We start from the raw sequence: 24,750 nt of genomic DNA, 5'->3' as shown, positions 1-24,750 counted from the left end.
AAGGATTGGAACAATCATCCCCCAGCATTCCCACTGATTCCGTTTTCCCACTGATCAGTTACTAGCCATCCCCTTTAAGATAATTTAACCCCAAATAGCATTTTATGTGTACATCCTCAATTCTTTTTGTGGAAAAATAAACTCATAGGAAGTTTATCCAAACATGCAAAGTGAAACATCAGAGTTTAAATCCTGGAGAAACTGCTTCATTCAACTTTTAATTTGGTGTCCATCCCCCCCCCCCAACTCACACACACACACACACAATCATAAGCTTCATGTGTGCATGTACAAATTCTACATACAGTGTATTTTCAAACAAACTTCATAATCCTCAAAACTAGAACACGCGCATGCAATACCATTACAATAAATGTTCTGTACACTTTGACCATGAGGAAAACATGGTCTAGGTTTTGCTTTGAAGGACATAAAACAATTGATCATGCTGCCAAGACTGTTGATGATCTTAAGGGGTTGCTGTTTGTGTAAGTTACAGTTTGTACTGTATATACATGGGTTTTGTAGTTAATGATCTACTCCATGTAATTTTCTTTCTGGTACATGTACAAACTGTTAATGATGTACAATGTAGCATAACCTTTGTCCTTTTTTTCCTAGCTGTTTCTCTCACACTGAGAGTTCACATGAAGCATCTACAACGTACACATATTGTGGAGTTAAAGGGAAGGTAAACCCAAAGAGCAATGTGGATTGAGTGAAAGCAGCAACATTAGTAGAACACATCAGTGAAAGTTTGAGAAAAATTGGACAATCGATGCAAAAGTTATGAATTTTTAAAGTTTTGGTGTTGGAACCGCTGGATGAGGAGACTACTAGAGGATATGACGTATGAGTGGACAACAATACAAAGAAAATATAAAGGATATTCAACAAAAATTCACTTTTCTAGAATTATGAAAGAGCAGTGGACCAACCGCTTTCAGAAAGCAGGGGGAATAATTGCTACCCTTAACATATGTCAATATCAAGTTGATGGAATTTGTAATTTTCATGAAAAATGGATTTTAGTAGTATTTTCTTTATATTTTCTTGACATTGTAGTCCACTCATACGTCATAACCTCTAGTAGTCTCCTCATCCAGCGGTTCCAACACCAAAACTTTAAAAATTCATAACTTTTGCATCGATTGTCCGATTTTCTTCAAACTTTCACTGATGTGTTCTACTAATGTTGCTGCTTTCACTCAATCCACATTGTTCTTGGGGTTTATCTTCCCTTTAAGCACCTCGGTGCATATTCTGCTTCTCTTCTTCTTGTTCTTCTTTAAGTCTACCTCCTTCAATTAGCGGAAGATTCTTGCAGATTCTCTATTGCTGCCCAACTGTATTGTATTGTGTCTCCATCTTTTCTTGACTTTTTCTTTTGCAGCAAATTGAGCTTGAGGAGATGAAGCAAGCACCTGTTTGTGAAGGGGGACCAAACCAAGGTGTAAGTATTTCAACCAAAAAGTTTATCACAGATTATGCTTAATGCATACTTGTAGATTCCAGTCAAGGTATAATAGAGGCATATATACTATACACATGTGGATTGTCCAGTATGTACACACTCATCCAGTAGATTATAAATTGGTATTACAGTATTTGTACAGTCTGTATGTAACAGTACTGTACTACTCTTGGAGATGATGCTGAGCTTTATCTAAGCATTTACAGAGCATCAGTTTCTAACTTTTCAATATCCCATAGTTATGAAATAATTGTATGTGTACCAGTATGTCCTTAAGGTGGTTTAAAATTGAAGATGGTAGAATACAATGTACAGAGGATGGATTGCCATCACATGCATAGCAAAGTTGTTACTCACCTATAGTAGTAGGAAATGTTCAATTATACATTCAGAATGCCTCTGTTGAGGTACAACCTTTCAACCCACTTGGCGTGAGCTACATTCTACAAGTGTATCTCAGTGGCAAGAATTGTAGTCTGAATGAGTGTATTGGGGTCACTATCAAAATTCATATGGAACAATAGCCCCTTTCTTTACTGCTTAATATTGCTTTGATGTCTCAACACCAATCTTTGCACTTTTAGTCTGCTACCTTGAAACTGTTCCATTGAGAAGATTTGTTCACGTAAACTTTACATACTAGTACACTTTCTTCTTTTAGCATGAGATGCTTGTGTGCAATTCGTATAGTGCATGAGGCTGAATGCACTATAACAATATAAGCACCGACAAATTCTGAATTTGCCCCGAAGGCCAGTTATATTCAATGAGGCCGCATGCCGAATTGAATATAATAAAGTGCAATAAGATGTCATGCACTATGTCTTATATAAAATAGCATACATACCCAGGCAAGATAAATTGAAAAAATACGAAAGCCTATCATTTAAGACTGTACACATGTCTAGACAATACCAGTTCCTTTGAACCTGTATAGACAAAATCCTGAAGATCCAAATTCAACTATGGAGTCTAGGGTCTATATCTAGATCTAACGTTAGATCTACAACACTAATAGTGCAAGTAAGAGTACCGTACATAGGCCCTACGATAGGTTAGGACTAACATTAGATCTACGCGCGACAGAGCTAGTTAACACTTGACCCTACAGTAGGTCTATGGATCTAACAGTAACACATTAGACGCCCTACTTACTGCACTGTGGGTCCAGGACCAGGACTAGATGATGTATTGTAGGAGTAGGGATCTACTGGATTTAAACACAAAGCTCGTGCCAGGCATCATTGAAGTCATCACTGCTGCACATGCGGATCTGAGAGTGTGTTGTAAATGTCGTTGTAAAAGTTCATAGCGTAGCGTGATCAAAGAGCGCTTAGCGTATACTGTACACACGCTGCCCATTTCCATGGCGCACTTCCGCGTAGAATGTACAGAGAAAACGGCACAAATCTTGGGTTGACTTGCTCAATATCCGTCGGATTGATTCCTTTTTCAGAACAGTAGGAGTCCAAAATTCGTAGGGCGTATTTGATGGCATCCTTTGTTTTCTTTGTGTCCTTATCGTCTAAGATACTGTTTATATAGATCAGTCTCTGTAAAAGTAACAAACCTGTTGATTTCAGCTTCCGTGTTTAAATCTACCGCTGAAAGTCTAGTCCCACACAGATAAGTTGCTGGCATAGCCGGCGAGAATTGAGAATAACAATAATATCGAGCAAAGCATATCGCGGTTGTGGCGCAATCGTGTCGATAAGATGCGGGATTCAAGTACTCGATGATTAAAGTGAGGGAGCAAAAACCGATAGTCAAATCGATAGTGGGTTATCGTTTGCAATTGTTATATTTTGCGTGCACTATAACTTTTGCCATGCACTGCTGGCCTGTGTCATAAGTATGTATGCTATTTTATATCCTTCTTGACGCATTTTTCATTGCCTGGTTTCTTGTTACTTCTGTAGATTGTTGATGATGAGTCTGTTGCATCAAATTCCTTCATCCAACAATACCTGAAGCAGCAGCAAGAACTTCTGAAACAGCGTCATGGTGAGTCCATAGTTATGATGTTTTGTCTTTTGCATGTTCCTGTAAAACATGTTATATTCGTGGCAGTAGATTTTCACGAATTGGAGCTGATGGCCTTTTTCGTGGCATGAAATTTTCGCGAATTGCCATTGGCGTTCAATACATATAGTGTAGACAAAAAAGTTCGCTTGCATTTTAATTTCGCGAATCTTCGCGCATGCGAACATTCCTTGTTTTACAGTATACGTACCTTGTACATGCACATATATGATTGTGTATTCTCCTACAGTACATGTCAGGTTTATGTGCTACTGTACCATACTGTGCACTCAGTGGCAGACATATAACAGAGGTTAAAAAGAATACAGTCACAAGAGCATACTTCACTCATAGTCCTCTTCCTGATAATTATTCCAAACTGTATGAGAGACAGACACTCTTGCTGACATGCACATCATATTATGTACAAGCATGGTATGAAATAAGTAAAGAGAGCTGTGTGCACACTGAAAGTGTTCTGGTTTTCCAAGCAATCATTGGTATTAAACTTACAGTTTCCTGGGCTATGAGGCAGTCATGCATTTAATTTCCTCAGTTTTGTTGAAAGTCGGTCTCTGTGTGTAGACTCAGGCAGATGAAACATGAAGAGCAGATTCAGAATATCTAGTGGGATGGCTTCCCCATGAGATGAAGTCAAATCGATTTTGCTCAATTTTTTTGCCTTTCATTGAGGTCCTTGTGAGGCAAACCAAACTTGTCCATATGAACAATGCGTATAGTGTGTACATGTATGGTCAATAGCACAATCAGGGTATGCAAATGCGAAACGGGAAAAATGAGAAAACTTTGTGAAAATGTGTTTTTTGCTGTTTGTTGTAGTTGAGTGTACAAATTTTCATTTCATGTAAAGAAAGAGTCACAATTTTGCATTAAAATGCACATAAATTAGCATTTTAATCAGTGGTGTCAAATTACATTAAAATGACTAATATATCAGAAAAATTCATTAAAAAAAGGGAGAAATGTTTTTTCATCTGAAATTGCCTTTAGATATTCCTTATGAATACCCCTTTCATTCACCACTAGCACATAACCATGACATATCACAAAATATGAATTAATGTCATATTTTCACTACTCAAAATGGATGATCAATTTCGTAGGCATTACTTTCAATTCATATAAAACCACTTTTATATATTTTATAATATTTCACTTTTGCCACAGAGTGAAGAGGTGAAACTTTCAGGAATATGTAACAGACACATGCTGGCCATTATTACAAAGTTTTATGAAATTAGGGCTGGTATATTGCAGGGCTCCACACTAACTTTTATTTTTGGTGGCCCAAAGGCAAACATGCGACCTTTTTTGGTGGCCCGATCAGGCCACCAAATTCTTCATTTCTGAAATTTTGGTGGCCCGATGTGCGTTTTTGGTGGCCCAGGGCCACCAGGGACCACCGTTAGTGTCGAGCCCTGTATATTGGAAGATATGATATTTTTCATCAAAAAATTATCTTTACAGTTTGACCTTGAATATTCATATACACGTACATGTATGTGCGCATAGTGTTTGGATCCATCCCCACATTTGTAAACACAAGGTAGAGGATTAAATATGAAATTTATGTTGACTTGAGTTGATATCCGAGCTGTGACACTCAAACAATGACATACAGGTGTATTAAGCCAAAATACTATGTTTTTTCTTATGATATCTTTAAAAAATGAAAAAGCAATGAAATAAGAATACTGAACACTTATCATATGACCTTCATGCAGTAGAAGATGGGCGTGGATCAGTCTTATTTTTCCTCAGCAATTTGTAAATATATAGAAAAATAAGTTCTTATTGCTGAGATTGGCTAAAATTTTCACACAATAGATTACTACTTATATGTTCAATTCATGGCTAAAAAACCAAGGATATTGAATAAGGGGAAAAGATTCTTTGAAGTTGTCAAATTACTGTAGGATATACATTGTACTTCACTGAAAATACCAAAAAAACGGCTGCACTTATTTTCCTCAGCATTTAAAAATGGCTCAAAATTCAAAACTGGCTGTACATTTATTGGCAAACAGCACACCATATTGTAGTGTATCTTCAGTACTTTTAGGAAAAGCAGAGAAATAAGCTATTTCTCCATGGATGTACAGCTGTACAGCATGGGTAAAAAGGTCACAATGTCACAGAAATAAGCCAGCATTACACTCCTACCATGACAGGACTTCAGACCTCATAACTTTCTCCAGCAGAAAGGACCACTGTTTTTTATTGCATGCAAGCAATGCCAGGAAAAAATCCATTTATTTGAATACCAAACACACACGGGTAGACTTAAATTCGAACCTCAAATCTTGATTTTATGTGAGTTGTAAAATGCTTTTTTTTTTTATGCATTACGTGGGTTTTGGGGGATTTTTTGGTAATTGATCTTCAAAAATTAACAGTAAATGAGAATTAGCTATTGTATTACCACATGTGATTATTGATGTCTAAGCATGCTGCATGTGAATTTTGAAGTCAGTTGGTGCATACTTTTAGAAGTTACAAGAGTTTAAAGTGAGAAAACCATGATTGCACACCCTGATTGTGCTTCTCACCGTATGCATATCAGGGCTCGCCACTACTTTTTCCTCTATTGGCCAGTTCAGGCCACTATTTTAAAAATCTTTAAATCTGAAATTTTGGTGACCTCCAAAAGATACATGTATGTGGTGGCCCAAACAAAAGCACACCTAACAATGCATGTCAAATCTGAGCTGTCTGATTGGGTCTCCAAAAGATTAAGCTTCTTTGAAATTTGGTAGCCCGACATCAATTTTTAGTAACCCGGGCCATCGGGCTGCTGCTTTATGTCAAGCCCTGTATGTTAGCCATCTTTTGTGTTGGCCAAGTTTGCTAAACTTTTCATCAAAATTGCCCCTTTCCTTCGATTTGTGTGTGTGTGTGTGTGTGTGTGATGTAGTATTCATGTGGGTTCACTTTTTTTCCTGTAATGATTTGTGGGTTTTTTTCTATCTGTCATTTTGTTTTTGTTGTTATGTAGAAATAATATCTTATGGTCAATGTTATTTTTGGTTGTATCTTGCATGTGTGCCGTGTGACAGCTCGGGAAGTTCCAACAGAAGACAGTGTCATACCTGAAGGTCTCACCAACCAGGTGGAGGAGCTGAATCAATCCTTGAGCCACAGCCAATCAGAGGAGGTAGAGAAAGTTGATGAGAGAGAGGAGAAGAACGGGGAGGACCAGCCGGATAAAGAAACCAAGCCAGTGGCCGAGGAACATTCCTCTGGATCAAGGATGTCCAGGAGGTCCAGAAGGCAGAGTGCCCAGCAAGAAGAGAAGGAAGACAGAAATGCAGAAGTGGAGCAAGAGAGAAAGAGAAGTCACCGGAAACGGCTGAGGAGCAGAGACTCGGAGCAAGGAAACGATGATGGGATGTCACATGACAGAAGATTGGCAGATGAGAAGAATGAGGACATGAAAGTGACAGATGGCCTGGATGAAGAGACTAAACCAGCCAGTGAACAGGACAAGGACAGCAAGCAGCCTGAGAAACCAGCTGAAATGGATAGTCCCACCGACAATGATGTCACTGCTGTATCAAGTGCAGATCAAGAGAAGGAAAGCAATGAAGGAGAGGCACCTAGTGCTGCACGTGCAGAAGATGCTCGTGAAGACAGCCGTGATGAGGAAACGGAAAAATCTGTCCAAGAGACGAGTGATAGTGGAAGCAGAACAGAATGTGAAGTGGAATCTCAGCCCGTAAGACAAGGAGAGGTTGAACAAAAAAGGGAAGTGTCAAGAGCAGAAGAGCCCAGTGAAGAGAAGACGGATGCAGATCAATCAACAGTTGCTGTCCCTTCCCAGAAGGAGCAAAAGTCGGAGTTAGTGACTGCTGGAAGGTCAGAGACTGGGCATGAAATTTGTGATGAACAGGCAAAGTCCATGCCAAAAGAACAGGGTGAGCAGATCGGTGATGTTGTAAAAGAGGGACATAGTGAGGACAAGAAGATGGATACTGCTACTCCCGTGTCTGAACCTGCACACAGAGAGCAGAGATCAGAAACAAATGAACAGATGGAGACTGGTGGAAACCAAGAGCCAGGGGTCGAGCCAGGGGTCGAAAGTCGTGATGGGAATGTCCGGGATCCGCGAGATGCCGCAGGGAACAACTCGGATCAGAAAGAGAAGAAAGAGTCGGCACCGCAGCAACACCAAGAGAGCAACAGCCAACGGAGGGTGAAGCTGAATCGATCTGGCGACCTGAGCAGAGCCAGAGGTAGAGAAGAAGAGAAGCCGGACTGGAAATCAGAAGAGACTGGAGCAACGGTAGCTGAAAACGTGGAAGGACTGGAGAAGGCAAAGGAGGAAGCCAGCAGTGATGCCCTTGTGGAGAGAGGCTCAGACAGCAGCGTTTCTCCAAGGAAGCGACCAGCCTGGGAAAAAGAAGAAGCAGATGCCATCAACGATGAATCTGATGTGTCATCAAAGCGGAGGAAGGCAGAAGCAGATGGAGATGTCAAACCCGAACAAACCCTTTCGTAAGTCACTTCTTCTCTTTTAAAGTCAAAGAATTAACTAAAATGTGCACACAATTTATGAGTTAGAATCAACTGTTTTGCTTCTCCCAGTATTACAGTGTAGTCTTTGTAATAGCACTTTGGTGTTGTATTTGACCCCAGATAGCATAGTATCAATACTATTCTGTGCTATTCAGACTAATACAACATCTAGAAATATTCTAGCTATCCCATTGGCTGATTGCTAATCATGTGATATTTAGTCAAAAGCACTATTGCACACTCATTGTTGAGTGTGCAATTTTCGATCAATCAATTTTGGATATTGTCACCCATTTACATTTACTCCTGTGAAAGGCTCATAACTGCTCATAGTTTTTGCACCTTCGCATGCCTCTGACATCAGTGCATGATACCTTAGTCGTGCATGCTCAGGTGCAAGCGCGCCCTCAGTCACTCATTTTACTGTAAAGAACTCCAACCTATCGCTTTTGTGTATGATTGTGTTACAGTACTACCGTACGACCATTCACCTTTCACAAAAAAGAGTTGCCATTTCTGTTCTTTATTCAAGAATCAGTGTGGACCACATTCATTCACATTCAAGGTGTTGTATAAAACAAATACAATGGTCTTTACTAGTGCAATGAATCAGGATATCGCAGGTGGTGAAATATGAGGCACACTAGTATACACAATATACCATCGCATTCTTGACCATTCATTGTTTCGATAATATTGACATGACTCCGCATGAAACTTCACATAGAAAAAGAAAAAGAGTTGCAACTGATCTGACAAATTACCCTACATTGACGTAAATAAGCACGTCGATGTAGGGCAATTTGTCAATCAGTTGCAATGAAAACATCTCAGAGGAAGAATTTCATGAATTTAAATGATAATGCAGTACCCGCTGTATGCTATAAGGATTAGAACCAACACTCGCTGTTGAGCGGAAGCTCGGTGGTCTGGTGGAGATGAGGCCTGTCCGGAGATCAGGAGGTCATAGGTTCGAATCCTGCTCGAGTTTGTATGCCCATGATTTTTTATCATGGCTACTACTAAAACGCTGATCAATTCAGTGCTTATGTACGTTGATGTAGGGCAATTTGTCAATCAGTTGCAATGAAAACATCTTGACGGAAGAATTTTATGAATTTGAAGAAAAAGAGTGTATTTACAAATAGTACTTGTGCCTTTTAATACAGTATGCTCACCTGTTTCTCTACATCTTCAATAGAAGAATGATTATTGTGCTGCATAAGAAATTGCTATCATTTGTCTCCCTCTGCATTTATTTAAATCACAAATGCTGATCTACAATTTTTGATAAACTTGTCAGAAAAACAAAGCCAATGGGATGTGACCTTGTCATCCTACTGCTTTCCGGGCAGCAACACTACTACTGGGCTATCCCTGGTTGCTGGCAGTGACACAGTGAACTTGGAACAAGTGCCCAGGCTCTGAAATTCTGACATTGTTTATGTATTTAGAAAGTCCCAAGGCGGACCAGGCTTTTTGGATGATAGCACATCTTCTTTCGTCTGCATTGATATTCTCTTATTGTCTGTTAGTTGATCTCGTCTGCCCTGGATTATTTAACATAATACTGTTGTTCAAGTGTACTACTCTAGTACCTATAAATTCTTATGAGCTTTTCTGTACTACGGGAGCTCCTTCCCCCAAAGCCTCGTTTTAACAGAACAACAACATCAGGAGAACAGAATTCCTCACCTCGGGTAATGATATCACAAGAGAAAGTTATGGGTACTACAATGTATTTTATCAGACGCACACTCATCTGTGAAGGGGATGTGTCCACTGATGCGACTCCCCGCCCACCAGTCAACGCCGTGTGTCTGTAAACAAAACATGGTTACCATTACTGATCTCAACTACATAGAGATTAGTGGTTGCAGTCCATGCACCTGATCAGCAAGTGTTGTGTCAATCATTCTCTGTCTGGAATGCTGCACATGCTTGTTGAGTGTATCAAAGAAATATCTAATGCCACAGTTGCATTCTAACAGAAGGGTTACTCGGGTAATACCAGGGTAATGTCACGGTAAGAATTTGGCAAAAGTTACAACTGTACTGCGACAATCTGAGTAACTTTTTGCAGGGACCATTTTAAAGGTAGGGAATCCCATTTGCATGCCTTAAATGAAGAGTTGTATAAATACAGTGGTATGTTGAAGAGAGTATCATTTTAGAAACTCCCATAAAGTGTTGAAAGTGGAAGGTGACATTTAGTACATTTTTATTGACCATTAGATTTTGAATTGAATTTTTTTCGGGGCTCACCGTAAATTCCAGTACATTACTAGGCTACCTTTGCAGACCCATGCACTGCACGTGTGTCCATCATGTATATTTTGTGAAGAAAGTTCATCAAAACTTACAAACATTTCTATATACATTCTTGCCACACACTCTATATGTTATTGCATCAGCTCTTATACTTTTAGATTTGTGTTTATAGATAAAAAATACAGAAGACTGCAACAAAAAAGTGTGGCTGACACACAGAACTACTGAGCGGTTGAGTTTTGTGCATTATTCAAATTGTAGATAACTGTTGACTTCCAAATTTCTCAACAGTGGCCTAAACAAGTCCCCTGAGGTTCATATTTAATGTTTTGCTGCATTTTGGGAGGTCTGTAAAAGGTATCCCCTACCTTTAACAGGCAGGGTTTTGTTTTGTTTTGTGTTTTTTTTTTGTGTTTTTTTTTTTTGATAAGTTACCAGGAAGCTCCCCAAATGTTGTCACGGTAGCAAGGCTCTGTTTAAATGGGGCTTCAGAAAAGAATCGTCCATGTCCCCAGTATTACAAAATGTACTTCCTCTTTTTCCGCTCCATGGAGGCAGACCACAATCGGAGTATAGCAGATTCGATAGAGCAGACTCCCTTGGCCGATAGCAGCATTTGTCCATACCCAGAGACAAGGGTTCCAAAGGAAATAGAGTTATAAGATGCAGTCCCCGATCTCATTCAAAAATAAAAGGAAACCCATACAAACTGCACACGTCGCAATACCCCCTCGATGATTTTGCATATTACTGGTATAGACACCATGCACTGAGAGGCTCTGGGTTAGATTATGGATTCCACTGTGGCAGGAATAGGACTATTTTATGAGGGGTGCAGCCCCAGAGAAAATGTGACCGTGCACCTCAAACGAACATCAAGTCGCACACACTGATTTTGCGCGAGGACTGAAAATAAGTGAAATGGGTCAACCTAGCCGAACTTGACTTTTTCATATTTTCTGAAAGAGCGGGTCTTCTTTTACATTATGCTAAAATTTGGTATCATAAAACGGGCAGGAAAGTGTGTTTTTTTAGCAGTTTATCTCGAACATTTTTTGTAGTATAGTGTGATTAGGTGTGTCTTTAGAATCCCTGAAAAACCTTGTCCACACTCATCACTTTCAACTCTAATAACTTTTGAAAGGATAGTGCTACTGCTTTGAAAGTTGGTATTAATTATGGACAGAATGTGTCAATGAGGCATTCTTAATTTCAGTTTAATCTGATAATCCCTTCATTGTTGTTACTCTGGTGGTTTACTTCCTGTTTTTTGTCCCATTCATCGCACAGCCAGCACGGTTTGGTAAAGATTAAGCGCTTAAATAGACACTGTACTTCAGAGCCTCTTTTCTCAGTTCACACTTTTCCTGAGTTTGTGCTTTCTTTCCAATATTTAGATAGGTTAGGAGAGTCCATTTGATTTGAGTTATACATCATTTTAAAGCTTAAAGTCTGCTCTTTCAGAATATTGTCTGAACTAAAAATTCATGTCTGGTGACTTTTTGTTTGTTTTGAGGTGCAGGGTCACAAATACCGGTAGTGCAGTTTCTGTCGCAGATGTGAGCATATCAAATTGCAGTGCAACCAAAAAGCACACCAGGGCGGATGCGATTTACACAGTAGTACATATGAGGCCAATAACAATAGCACTTTACACGTGCCATCAATGGAAAAACATTGATCAACTAGAGAAGCACTCTAAGAGCGCAGACCTCCGCCAAGCATGCAGCTCATGTCCACCACTGATCTTGTTCTTCCATATCAGTGATTTCCACCCATATAGCATTGTTTGCTGAAAGTCGCCCGATTCCCCAATATAGAAGCGTTTGTTACGTCATAAACCCTCAGCTGCACGGCACGCCTCGCCCTAGCAGAAACTTGAGCACGCACTTTAGTACGCGCATGCAAACCTCAAATACGTGCAGCCTGAACTCCCAAGTTCACTGACCCTACCTGCCGCAATATCAAAAATCCTTCATAAATCCCCCCAAAATTCTCCAATCACTACCAAAATTTAATCGTTTGTTACATGTACTTGTGTCATTTTCAACCTTTCCTGCAAGTTTCATCCAAATCCGTTGACTACTTTTTCAGTTATTTTGCACACGGACAAACTAACTAACTAACTACAAATGTAACTAACAAACCAACGGAAACGAAAGCATAACCTCCTCCCTTGGCGGAGGTAATTATATAGTGTGTATGACATCATTATGATATAGTGCACTACTACAATGTGTACTTGTACTGTAAACATCCATATTTTCGCGCAATTATTTTTTTGCACTGAGTGGTTCAAAAACATATTTGCGAATTCTTAAAAATGCATTTCAAGATTGTTTATCCATTCAAAATGTGCAGAGAAATTTGTGAAGATATTTTGCAGATTTTAGACTTCGCGCTAGTCAAAAGTAGCGCAAAATGTGCAAAAACTTACATGTAATGCACCATGCAAATTTGAGCCTTTACAGTATACCATGAATATGACATTACAGTGTGGCATATTTTCCTTCATGATCAGCAGCATTCTGGGTTTGACATCAACATAGCAATGTTATATTTGGTTACATGATGTCATGTACATGTATACCGATCACTGAATAGGATTTCACTGTTGAAAGACATAAATCCTTCTTTAGTATGCAATGACATTGTATTTAGATATCTGCAGCATATACCGTGGACAGCAAATAATCCTATAAAGCTACAAGGACTTTTTATTGCAATATTTTCGTTGTTTCTGCCACAATTGCCTCCTGGAGTTACTTTCTCTGAAATGTCGCCTGACAGTTTCACAGTGTCAGTATGAATGGCCCTTGTGTGGAAACCGGCTGTACTGCAGAGATTTGCAAGCATGAAGCAGTGTGTTTCCAAATTTTGTTTCATTTTTTCATGTGAGAAGGTGGCTGGATAGCCCATATTCATCTGCACTAGCTGGTCTTCCATGGGGGTTCAGTTGGATGTGAGGTGGGACATCTTCACTGGGTTAAGCACCCTTCTTTTTAGGATAAATGAATGAAGCGGGAACTTTCGTGTGCTTGAGTTGTGACTCTAAACTCACGGGACCTCCATTTTTATGTCCCTTCCAAGGGACAGAATGCTCTGTCTTTTACTAGAAGGGACGATATGATTACTGAAAAGCAGGATATTTTAGGGGCATGACTTTTTTGCAAATTGGAGCCAACAGCCTTTATTTGGGTATGAAATTTTCACGAATTGCCACTGGCATTCAGTGCATAAAATTACTGTACAATGTAGACAAGAACTTCCAAATACTCTATGTGGCATTCTTAGCAAATGTACTTGAAAAAAATTTGGTATCAAAATTAATTTCTTATGTATTGTATTGTTTTATGAATTTCTTATGTATTTCTTTGTTTTTTGACCTTTTGTTTTTGTCTTTTTTTTTCAGCAAAATTTTATGTCAGACGTTTTTGAAGAACAATACTGCTAAAACAAATTGATTTCAGCCATTGAGAGTAAAAATAAACATATTTATATGAACCATGTGAAAAATATCAATTTGCATTCACTTTGTACACAAAATCACATTTTTGAGCCATTTTCAGTCCGATGTGCACGTACAAAAAGTTATATAACATCAGAACCATACCCCCCGTGAGATCTCGGCCGTGGATCGCGCGATCACCGCGAAAATTTGCACAATGGTAGTGTGTGATGTAATCTACAAGATCACATAATTAGATTTTTCAAAGTAGTCTTCTTTTATTTTATATCACTTAATTATGCCAATTTATGCAAAAATCAGATTTTTTGCTATCAGTAAATAAAGTTCCAAAAGTGCAAATTTTTGGTCCAAATACTCTTTGTGGCATTCTTAGCAAATGTACTTGAAAAAAAAATTTGGTATCAAAATTAATTTCTTATGTATTGTATTGTTCTTTTCTTTGTTTTTTGACCTTTTGTTTTTGTCTTTTTTTTCAGCAAAATTTTATGTCAGACGTTTTTGAAGAACAATACTGCTAAAACAAATTGATTTCAGCCATTGAGAGTAAAATTAAGCATATTTATATGAACCATGTGAAAAATATCAATTTGCATTCACTTTGTACACAAAATCACATTTTGAAGCCATTTTCAGTCCGATGTGCACATGCAAAAAGTTACATAACATCAGAACCATACCCCCGGGTGTCGCAAATTTGGTGTCAAAATGTGCGGGAAACTCAAAAGAAAAAAGTCATAGAGCATCGCAGTGAAAGCAGTGCGCGTTGCCGAGTAATCGCACAAAATGTTGGGGGGGGGCCTTTTAGGCCCCCCTCCCCAGTCTTTTTAGGGTTAAAGAGGAAATCTAGTCCAAATATAAGATAGTCTGATAACAAAGAGTCCACGCTTACGAGTTCAGCGATAAAAATTTGACTAAAATCGGATGAAAAATAAGGAAGTTATGACATTTTAAGTATATGCTAATTTCTGCAAAGCAGTTCTTGTACAGTGGATATGAATATGGAAATGAGTGAGCTAACCATGTCATACCCTCACAATTTTCCATTGATCATGTACAAAAAAGTGGCAAAAATTCAATGTTTCTGTCATTATAGTCTGAAACATGGTGTTATTCCTGGTTGAATAACTTCAGAATAGTGATCAGTTAGATACAATTGTCTACAAGGAATTGAGCCTCGGGCATAATTGCGATTGAATGAAAAACTGGAAATTTCAATATTCAATGTACAAACTATATGGAGATTTGTGAGGGAATGACATGCTCACTTTGCCATTTGCATATTCATATTGACTGTTTATGAACTGTTTCCCCCCAAATATTTAGCGAAACTTTAAAAATGTCACAACTTCCCTATTTTTCGTCCGATTTTGATCAAAATTATACCAATGTACTCGTAATATTTTACTCTTTCTGATCAGACTAACTTATATTTGGACTGAATTTCACCTTTAAAAGTGAGATTCGTATCACAATTTGCATTGCAATCCAAATCTCACTCCTCCTGGAAAGCACCTTTTTATGCAATTCTTCAAAATACTCATCATTACCTCATGGAGGTCATTTAAAAGGACATCATTATTATTTTTTCTTCTAATACCTCAGGAATACTGTAGATGATCAGATTTTCACCAAACATGCAGACTGTGTTCATAATGAAGTAAGAAATAACACTCTGATTAAATATCATGAGGTCAAAGGTCAGGTAAGAGGTCATACATTTACATGTATGGGTCTTAAGGACATAAAATAAGCTTATTCACCCAATAATGGATGATTAGATTTCCACAAAATCTGCAGGGTGTGCTCATAATAAAGTAAACAAGAAACAAGTAAATTTAGGGTCATGAGGTCAAAGGTCATAGGGGCTATAAAGGACACAAGATACATTATGTACAACGTAAGGTAATAATCTTCCAGTAACTCAACAATGGATGATCAGATTTTCACCACATGTACACTGTATGCTTGTAGATATTCCTATGCCTCTCAGTTTGTGTTGAAGATACTGCCTAGTAAATGTACAACTGTAGACTGTAAAACACAATATTTTCGCGGCATGAAATTTTACGCGAATTGGAGCCGACGACCTTCTTCGCGGCATGAAGTTTTCATGAGTTGCCTTAATACTGTATTTAATGCGTATACTATAGACGGCAACTATCACATGCGTTGTAATTTCGCGAATCTTGGCTCTCGCGAAATTAAAATGCACGCAAACATTCCTCGTTTTGAAGTACAGTAGAGTTGCTTGGTGGAGGTCTGCTCTCTCAGAGTGCCCCTCTAGTTCACTTTACAAAATATATTGCACTCTATCTTGCATATTGAAGTACAATGAACACTGATGCAATAATCACCGCCCCACATACAGTAATTGATGTCAGGCAATATACACGTAAGAATGTCCTTTAATTGTGTGTGTTTTTGTGTGTTCATGTACACTATGTGTGTGTTTACCTTAAGGAGGACCCGAAGGCTCAACAAAGTAACAAGAAAAATTGCCCCTGTGCACGTACTTAATTACATGTATACACATGCATACTATTCAGCATTCACCCTTCAGGTACATGAGTTAAAATTCACTCCTTAGCTTTTTAAAAAAAACTGAACCTTTGCTACCGAGAGCAACATGGACCAGTACTGTGCAAGTTTACTTTGCTACTGTGCAGTCTAACATGAATAATCAAGGATGACGAAAGGATGAGGAAAGATGATTGTAGCGTAAATGCCAACTATTTGTAACTACATGTACAGTAGTAGGCCTGTGTATTTCTGAAGTTATCCACTCCAGAAATCTTTTACACAGATATAAATAATTGTAATTATTATTATGCCCATGTTCATGACACCAACATACTTGAACAGTACATATACAGTTGCTGTACATGTAGTGTACACACACACACCCACCAGGAGATGGGCATTAGATTTCTTCTGTGTATGAGCATCAAAGCTGCTTGGAGTAAAGGTTAATAATTTGTATACCCTCCTGATCAGAAAATCTGAACTTTGTTTTACCCTGTTCACACATGTGGGCTCTAGTTTGATATCCTTGCTGATTGGATACTGTGTGTTGCAAACAATGTGCTGTCTTTGCTGAGACAAGGAAATACAGGTAATTTGAACATTGGTCAGCAGAATCATATTGCGGGAATCAGTCTTATTGCCCGTCAAGTACCAGCTACTAGTACCCATCAAAGTGTTGCCCAATTCTAGGCAGTCTTTACTCTGTGTTTGCTTTGTTTACAATCATGAATCGTTTAAAAAGAAGAAGAAGAAAAAAAGGAAACTCGTAAGCAAAAACTCACAAGCTACCAGTGTAGGGCCCTACTGGTATTTGAATTTGATGATGTTTGCAGACCCATCTTGTTCAAACTTACCTGAGGGCAAATATTGTTATCATGTGCCCAGAAATGTTGATAGGGCATTAAAACCAAGAATATGAATATATGCTTGTTACAGGAACTGGGGTTACTTCGCAAAGGAATAAAGAAGATCTCAAAGTTAACAATAAACTTGTTGTTAAATATGATATGCCAATGATTTTCATGTTCAGTTCTCATGGTACTATACTTGATGTTTTCATATTCCACTTCAAATTGTTATCAAAATTTATAGGAAAACTTCTTCTTATTTTGTATGTTAATCTGTAGCTGTATGAAAAAGTTTCCAAAAGTATCATTTTCATCTGGAAGTTAAGATATCATTGAAGACACACACAGCATAGCATTTGTACTACTGTAAATTCTTTGACAGGGGATGGTGCTTTGTCAGTCGAAGCACACTTAAACTTCCATTGTGAACACACTAGGCCAGTCAAAGCACTGTAATAATGCCCAGTGTAAACAGACTGCCAAAGTCACCCCTGGAATGCAATTATAGTACATACAGTAGTACTGTACATCCATGTAGGCTGAGGAAATTCTTAGTAGGTAATCTCCACACGGAATATTCAATGCCTTGTGTCTGCACAGCAGCCGCTCAGTGTCTGCTTAGGGTATAGTGTATGTGTGTGCATTTGCTGTACATAATTGTTTGTGTGTGTGTGTGTGCATTGTGCACCATGTGTATTGGAGCATTTCGCATGTCTGTATGTCTGTGTGTCAGCCATGTGTGGCGTGCTGACTGTGGTCTTCCTATGAAGCCTGTGTGTGTGCTTTCAGAATTCGTTCTTCGTATGTACAGTGCTGCAAACGTACAATGAACGCAAGATTTGAGTGTTCCAACTTCTGTGTGTGCCTGATGATTCCAGTCATATAATTTCCTTCACATGAGCAGCTGGAGAGTAAAGAGCCAACCCTTTTCATGCCCCGGGTTTGAGTTTGTACAAATAGAGCACAATACCACCACATGGTCTATTCTTGTTTTTTCTCCCGGATTTCTTTCCTGCTCTACAGCTGTACATTCTAGAAGTCCATGGAAGCCCACGTGGGTCCATATCACCATTTGTTTGATTGTCAAGTTGGCTGACTTGTCGAGGTGTAGGGAGTCATTGGATTTCAGTGTCAGTGTGCATTCATTCGTGTGGATTTATTGCTGTAAAATTTCCCTGCCTCTTGACGACTTGCTGAAAGGTGGATTCTACCAAGGTCACAGCCATACTCGAGGTTACACCAGCACAGAGGTGAAAGAGGGCAGCGTTTGTGCTTGAACTTGGACAAATTCACCACACTGGTACTTACTCAGCTCAGCTCATCTGACTTTGCCTCGTGTTCACTGTTTGTACTCTGTAAATGTCCTATGTATGATGAGAGAAATGACGTAAGTAAACCCCACACTAGTTTTGCCACTTTGTGCAACCAATGCAGTGGAATTTTGTGTTTTGTGCTGTCGTTTCAGGTCATGTTCACTATGTGCTATGGAAACAAAGGAGCCTACAGTGTATACATGTCATTATACATGTACAGAAGTCTTGAGTCCAAATTTCGTCAAATGTTGTATACTGTATGCAGTGAACTGCGTTGTTCACCACATGCATGTACGACTGTACTGTACAAGTAGGTGGATGCACTTGTATGGTTTCAAGCTTCAACAATCAACATCAGTCAAAAAAAGAATATATTTTAAGAACTTTTTTTTTTCAGCTTGTGTCCAATGAGATTTCTAGGTATTAAGATGGCAGATACATTATGTACATTGTACATATCAGATATAGGGCCAATGCAGAGCTTTTGACGATATTTTTGATAGCCAGAAGAAATTACGTATTTTATTGTTGCAGTGACATGAGTGCTCAGCAGATCAGACAAACTTTATTATTACAGCCAGACAATACAGTAGCTGAGAGTTACCGTATGATAAATTGTATTCACCATACCTGTAGGCCTACATGTGCATAAATGTATCTACAGTGTCATGTGTACTGTCAGTCGGCACAGTAAAAGAGTTATTATGGCCATATACAAATTTGAAACTGAGACTGCTTTCCTGATGCTTGTGTTTTCTGCATGTAAATGTACAGAGAGGCATTCTCTGGACATTGTACATAACTGTATTTGGGGATGTGATGAAATATGCTGAGGATTTTCCGTCGCTACATACAGCTTGACACATGGAAGTCATTCCTGACTTGTAAACTCATGGTAAACACAAAATGGTCATGCATGTTTGTGTCTTTTAACACTCAGTGCATTTTAGAGCACAGCCGGAATACTACATTCAAGCAACACCATGTTCATGTGACTGCAAATGGTTGTTTCAAGGTCTCCTTGCATGCGCAGTGTGTGTACATGTACAGTACGTATGTAGGATGCAGTTGTCAGATTCCATCCCAATTTTTCTTTCCAGTTTCGCTTTGATTTCACCAATTTCAGGCAGGAAGTATTTCCATGTAGCTCAACTCCCCTCTGAGAATTGTGTGTGAATTGTTCTTGAAATCTGCATGTCTAGTGTCAAGGACATTTGTGTCTAATGTATTTCACACTTTGTGTTTCTACTGTAGCTGTATTTTGTAGGAAATACTACATGTAGTACATGTGAACTTCAGGGCTGCCAACTCTCACTCATTGAGAGTGAGACTCACTCATTTTGGTCCTTTCTCACTCTAAAACTTTATTTCATTTGCATGCATTTCTATTGATCTCACTCATTTTGACTCCGAAATTATAGCATTGGCCTATGGGAGTCTCACTCTCAAGTAGTTTCCAATGTTGGCAGCCCTGGAACTTCAGTGCTTGGTGACACGCCCCCTTCTGATCCCCCCCCCCCCCCCCCCCCTTTCTCCACTGCCACTGCCAAAGATTTTGACATGAAACTGGCAACCACTTTTCAGCCAGTACAGTGTTACATGTACATTGTACATTAACATTTGTACACTGTACATCACTAAAATCCTTACAGTCTACAGTGTACACGTACATGTACAGTGTACTAGTACTGTACAGTATTCTCTCATTATTGGTAGTACAGTCCGACCTCAGTTTATACAGCCACCTCTTTAATCCAGACTTCTCTATCATCTGGTTGTGTACACACAGTGAAGAAAAAAAAAAATGTTATGAGTTTTACATAAAAGGTTTCAATTTTTGTAAAAACACAGACTTTAGTATTACTAGGCCTGCATACATGTGTGTAGGCCTACAATGTAGGCCTACTACACACCACTATTGTGGTTTACGCTACATACGTTGTACATCAACCTACATGTGTACATGTACATGTTCATAGGTGTACCAGGGTACCTATCTTAAATGGGTTAGTCACATACTGTACGAGCTGAAATTTTCGCGTACAGATATTTTAGCGAATTGCTACTAGGAGGACATTTTCACGTGTTGTTAATTTCGCAGTTGCGAGGTCTAACTGTTTCGCGTGTTGTAATTTTCGCGGTTCAAAGGCGATTCGCGAAATTCTCGAAAATAAAACCACCGCGAAAATTTCAGCTCATACAGTACTGTACTGGTTAGTGATTGGTTTAACACAGTCATGTGATGGAGGCACATTGGTTATGTTCGCCCATGGGCAGAACGTTTTTGTACTGTTCTTTCATAGGAAAACATTTTCACGTAACAAATGACAAATGATTGAACGATCATATTTTTCACGCAATCGATAGGATAAATTTGCCTATTCCATACAATGTGAAAAAGCAGATGACCGATCAATGATGGTATTTGACTAACCCATATAATATAACAGATGATGACTTTTGTTGTCGGGAACATGTACCAAACATTCTACCCTCAGGATTTGAAATGCTATTTCAGGAGGCTATATTAAAGTCCCTCGACTTCGTTTCAGAACTCAATAGCATTTCAAACACTTCGGGTGGAACATTCAGTATGTTCCCTACCCCGCCAGTCATCATCTATATAATGTACCACTGTAGCTTGTACAACCTGCCACTGGGTCAACAGCTACTGTTCATTCACATTTAGTGTACATGTACAGTATGTGTACACTAACATTGTTTCTCCCAGTATCCGGCCAAATTGCTAACAAATTTGTACATACACTGTACTGTTTCTGGATGGACTTCTGTCTCAACATGGCTGGATAACAGAGGTCATACTGTAGTGGATTAGTAATAGGGTGATATAAATGAAGGTGATGTTAATCATTTTCATTGTAAGTATTCATGGTTGTACAGTCAAGTCTTAGTGAATGAAGTTTTTAGTACATGTACAATGTACATTGTACGGGTACATGCCTCCACTTACAGAACTTGTACTATAGACAGTCACAGTTTAATAGTAAACTGTTCCTTCTCTTGTGTCTCCAGCTTGGCATTTTAACATTGATTAACCCCTCATATTTCCTGTGTGAGTGCAGTTACATACATTTTAAGAACATGTATAATGTCCATCTTGGGTTTTGGGGGGTTTTTTGTCAGCAAATGAAAGCTTGATCAACTTTGAAGTGTTTGTCTGAATTATTACAGCATTCCAAAACATGAAAGTCAAAAGAAAAACCCAAATTGAAATGAATAACCTGACGGTTTTATTTTTGTCTATACAGTACATTGTATGTAGCTGTTGTGTTCATGTCAGAGCCCCATGTTTCTCACAATTTTATTAGCACAATTATTATTATAGATGTACAAATGTAGGCAAGAGCAGTGTCACTGCTGCAATGTATGAACATGTAGGTGTATGCATTTAATCAAAATTATTTTTTTCTTTTGCTCCCTTTCTCTGTTTTTAAGTCTGTCTGCTCTTTTTACACTCTTTGCATGTACAATTGTATGTCACTGTATATTACTGCCTTGTGTGAGGAAAAAAACAACAACAAACAAAATACATTGTACTTCTACTTTTGTTGTTGCATTGCCAATCCCTATACCATCCCTACCACTCTGTTAACTCTTTTCTTCTCTGCCCCCCACCCCAGGGAGGAGGAAGGAGGCGTTCCTAAGGAGGACAAGTCATCCACGTCTGGAGAGATGGGCAAAGGGGAGGGGAGGACTGCTGCTACCAGCAACACCACGGAAACGGAGGATGGAGAGATCAAGGAGGAGGGAGAGGGCACGGAGGAAGTGGCCGTAGAGGGCGCGGCCGTAGAGGGCGCTGCAAAGGAGGAGAGAGACGCAAAGGAGGAGAAGACAGAAGACCAAGTTCCCAAGGTAATGTGAGATGGGTGAAGAATATTTACCTCTTTCACGTGAATGAATGAAGGCACTTTGGCTCTCAGAAGTATAGATGAGGTTCCGCGAATGTCAAATGACGCGTTGCTTCGAAGGCAAAAATAAACCACATAATGTATTGAGCGCATACAAAGATGTAGCTCTAGCGCACAGTAAGCGTACAGCATGCACTGTACTCACCTGCCTATCATGGGACATGGGATGTAACGCTTACGCGCTTACTCTCATGTATGCCCCCCCCCCCCCCCACTTGCTTTTTTACCCCTCAGCATGGTTTGATGACATCATTGGAATCTCGTCTATACCCTGACAGAATCCATCAAAGTATGACAATTTTTCAACTAAGTCTCACAGATTGGTTTTTGCTGATTCTAGAGCAGTGTAATGAAGCATGAAATGGGCAAAAAATGGTTTCCAAATAATAGTGTCAAACACTAGATTTTACATGTAGTAGAAATGGCGCATAATGTGTATATATCACAAATATTCCGCATGTTTGAATGAATGCAATTTCCCATTGAAGCATGCATATTTCAATATTGAGAGCATATTCACCATTTTGTAGATACCTGTAAAAGTTTGGCTGTACAATGTCAAGTCAGATTATCAAAATCTGTTTGAAATGACAATAGGGCACACCTTTCGTAATGGAATTAATGCAAAATTCGTTTAGAGTACAGAATCATTTTGAATTATATGGAAATATTTACCAATACACACACTGTCTCTGTAATAGTAGAAAACATGCTTGGCAGTCGCATTTAGTATTGAAAACAATTGATGAACGCCTTGAGCAAAGGTGTTTCTCAGCTATAACTGCTTTGGTTAGAGATTGAATTCCATCAGTTTCTTAACTGCTGTGTATGCCTAACTATTACCTAGCCCCCCAAGCGTAGCATCCTCCGACCCGTGTTTTGGAGCTGTCAGCCGGGCTAGGCCCCCAGGGTCCTGTCTTGGAAAAGTGCCCTGATCTTTTGATGCTGCTTGTTTCCCCAAAGTCGTGTGACCTGACCTAGAGATTCCCCTAGGATGCAAATCTTGATCCCCCAGCGGAGGAGCTGAGGCGCTGGGATGGTGTTACCGAGAACAACCGCATGCCACATTGAAAGCTTATCAGTCTGACAGTGGCATTGGCATGTAGATTTGTCCGCTGAGCTACAATAATTTCGCTTGTACACACGTGATAATTTGAGCAAGGATCAATCCGAAGCAACCTGAAGTGATTTGTGCTACCAGAACTTCACAGTCTTGAAATTTCAGGATGTCTGACCTGAACGTGTTCTGTACTCGGTGATGGTTCAACGACTACCACATTATCCAGTAAATGGATGATTGTATGCTCATGTGGCTGCAACGCGTCTTCATCACGAGAACTCAGTGGATGAACAATTCATCAGAGGAGTTTGCCATTCCAGTTACCATCATGTCAAATGAACAAAAATTTCCGTTCTCATCCAGTTTTCGCCTCGTATCTTTTCCAGTTCCAGACCTCTGGGTTCTCAATTTGGACCTTAAGCAAAAACCCATCAGAACTGACCCTATGTGTACGATCTTGTGTCTCCACGGACATTGCACTACGTCTTAGTGAATCAGTTAACCATGTGAGCTTGCATAGTAAAACTGAACACTTGACTTTAGGTACATACCAGCGTGAGATGAAGTCAAGCAGTTTCAATCATTTCATTCAGCTTGAAACCCCCAGCAGTACAATGGCAACTGCGAGCGCTCGTCTTCATGAAAACATGCTTCAGTGAGAAAGGAATTGACACTAATCGGCTGTGGGACTGGATGACGTATGTTGAAGGGACAAAAAACTTTGTTAAATAGGAGTGTCCTGCGAGATATCAAGTGAATGCACTCAGTTATTAATTGCTTGATTCTCTGGCATGTACAATGTGGACTGGCTGTATCAAGAAAATCAATGGCAGGCATCGCCATCTATTATCACATAATCCTTCAGCAGACTCAACACTGGATCCATCAGTTTCCCTGCAGCCATGACTCTTTTACACCAACCGCTTTTGTATTGCGCTGGACCGCCAAAGTATTTGCCACTGGTGATGTGTTACTCTTCAGTGCATCATTCCACACATGTGATTTGAGGTAGACCAGTGACACTTGAACTTGAATTTATTTTTGCTTGCCTGATAAAACCGTTCAGTGTCAAGTCACAAATAAGTCACAGATGGAGTATTAAAAAAGAAAAACTCTCCAGGTAAACCCTGTTCTGTAGATACGTGAGGCCCTTCTGCACTCCCCAAACTTGTCGTTCCTCTTGAGAGACAGTACTACGCAATTTGCGAAAGTTGCAAAAGTCATCAATGTTCTACACTGCAGCATGTCGCGTGTTCAGCAGCTTGGATTTTAGAGGAACTTGAGTTTGCAGCTTGCACTTTCTGT

At 39.3% G+C, this 24,750-nt stretch overlaps 1 protein-coding gene across 1 annotated transcript in view; it reads left to right on the top strand.

Annotated features, from left to right (window-relative positions):
• Positions 1 to 24,750, top strand: part of LOC140232801 (uncharacterized) — a 41,181-nt gene that overhangs the window by 6,806 nt on the left and 9,625 nt on the right. The window contains exons 2-5 of the mRNA XM_072312918.1: positions 1,394 to 1,453; positions 3,394 to 3,478; positions 6,574 to 8,011; positions 22,098 to 22,329. Coding sequence (XP_072169019.1) covers positions 1,394 to 1,453; positions 3,394 to 3,478; positions 6,574 to 8,011; positions 22,098 to 22,329 — 1,815 coding nt within the window. The remainder of the gene's footprint in view (positions 1 to 1,393; positions 1,454 to 3,393; positions 3,479 to 6,573; positions 8,012 to 22,097; positions 22,330 to 24,750) is intronic.

This window comes from Diadema setosum, chromosome 9 (assembly GCF_964275005.1).
Source record: "Diadema setosum chromosome 9, eeDiaSeto1, whole genome shotgun sequence".
NCBI lineage: Eukaryota > Metazoa > Echinodermata > Echinoidea > Diadematoida > Diadematidae > Diadema > Diadema setosum.
Note: the sequence above shows the minus strand (reverse complement) of the source record. Positions and strands in the feature narration are given on the sequence as shown.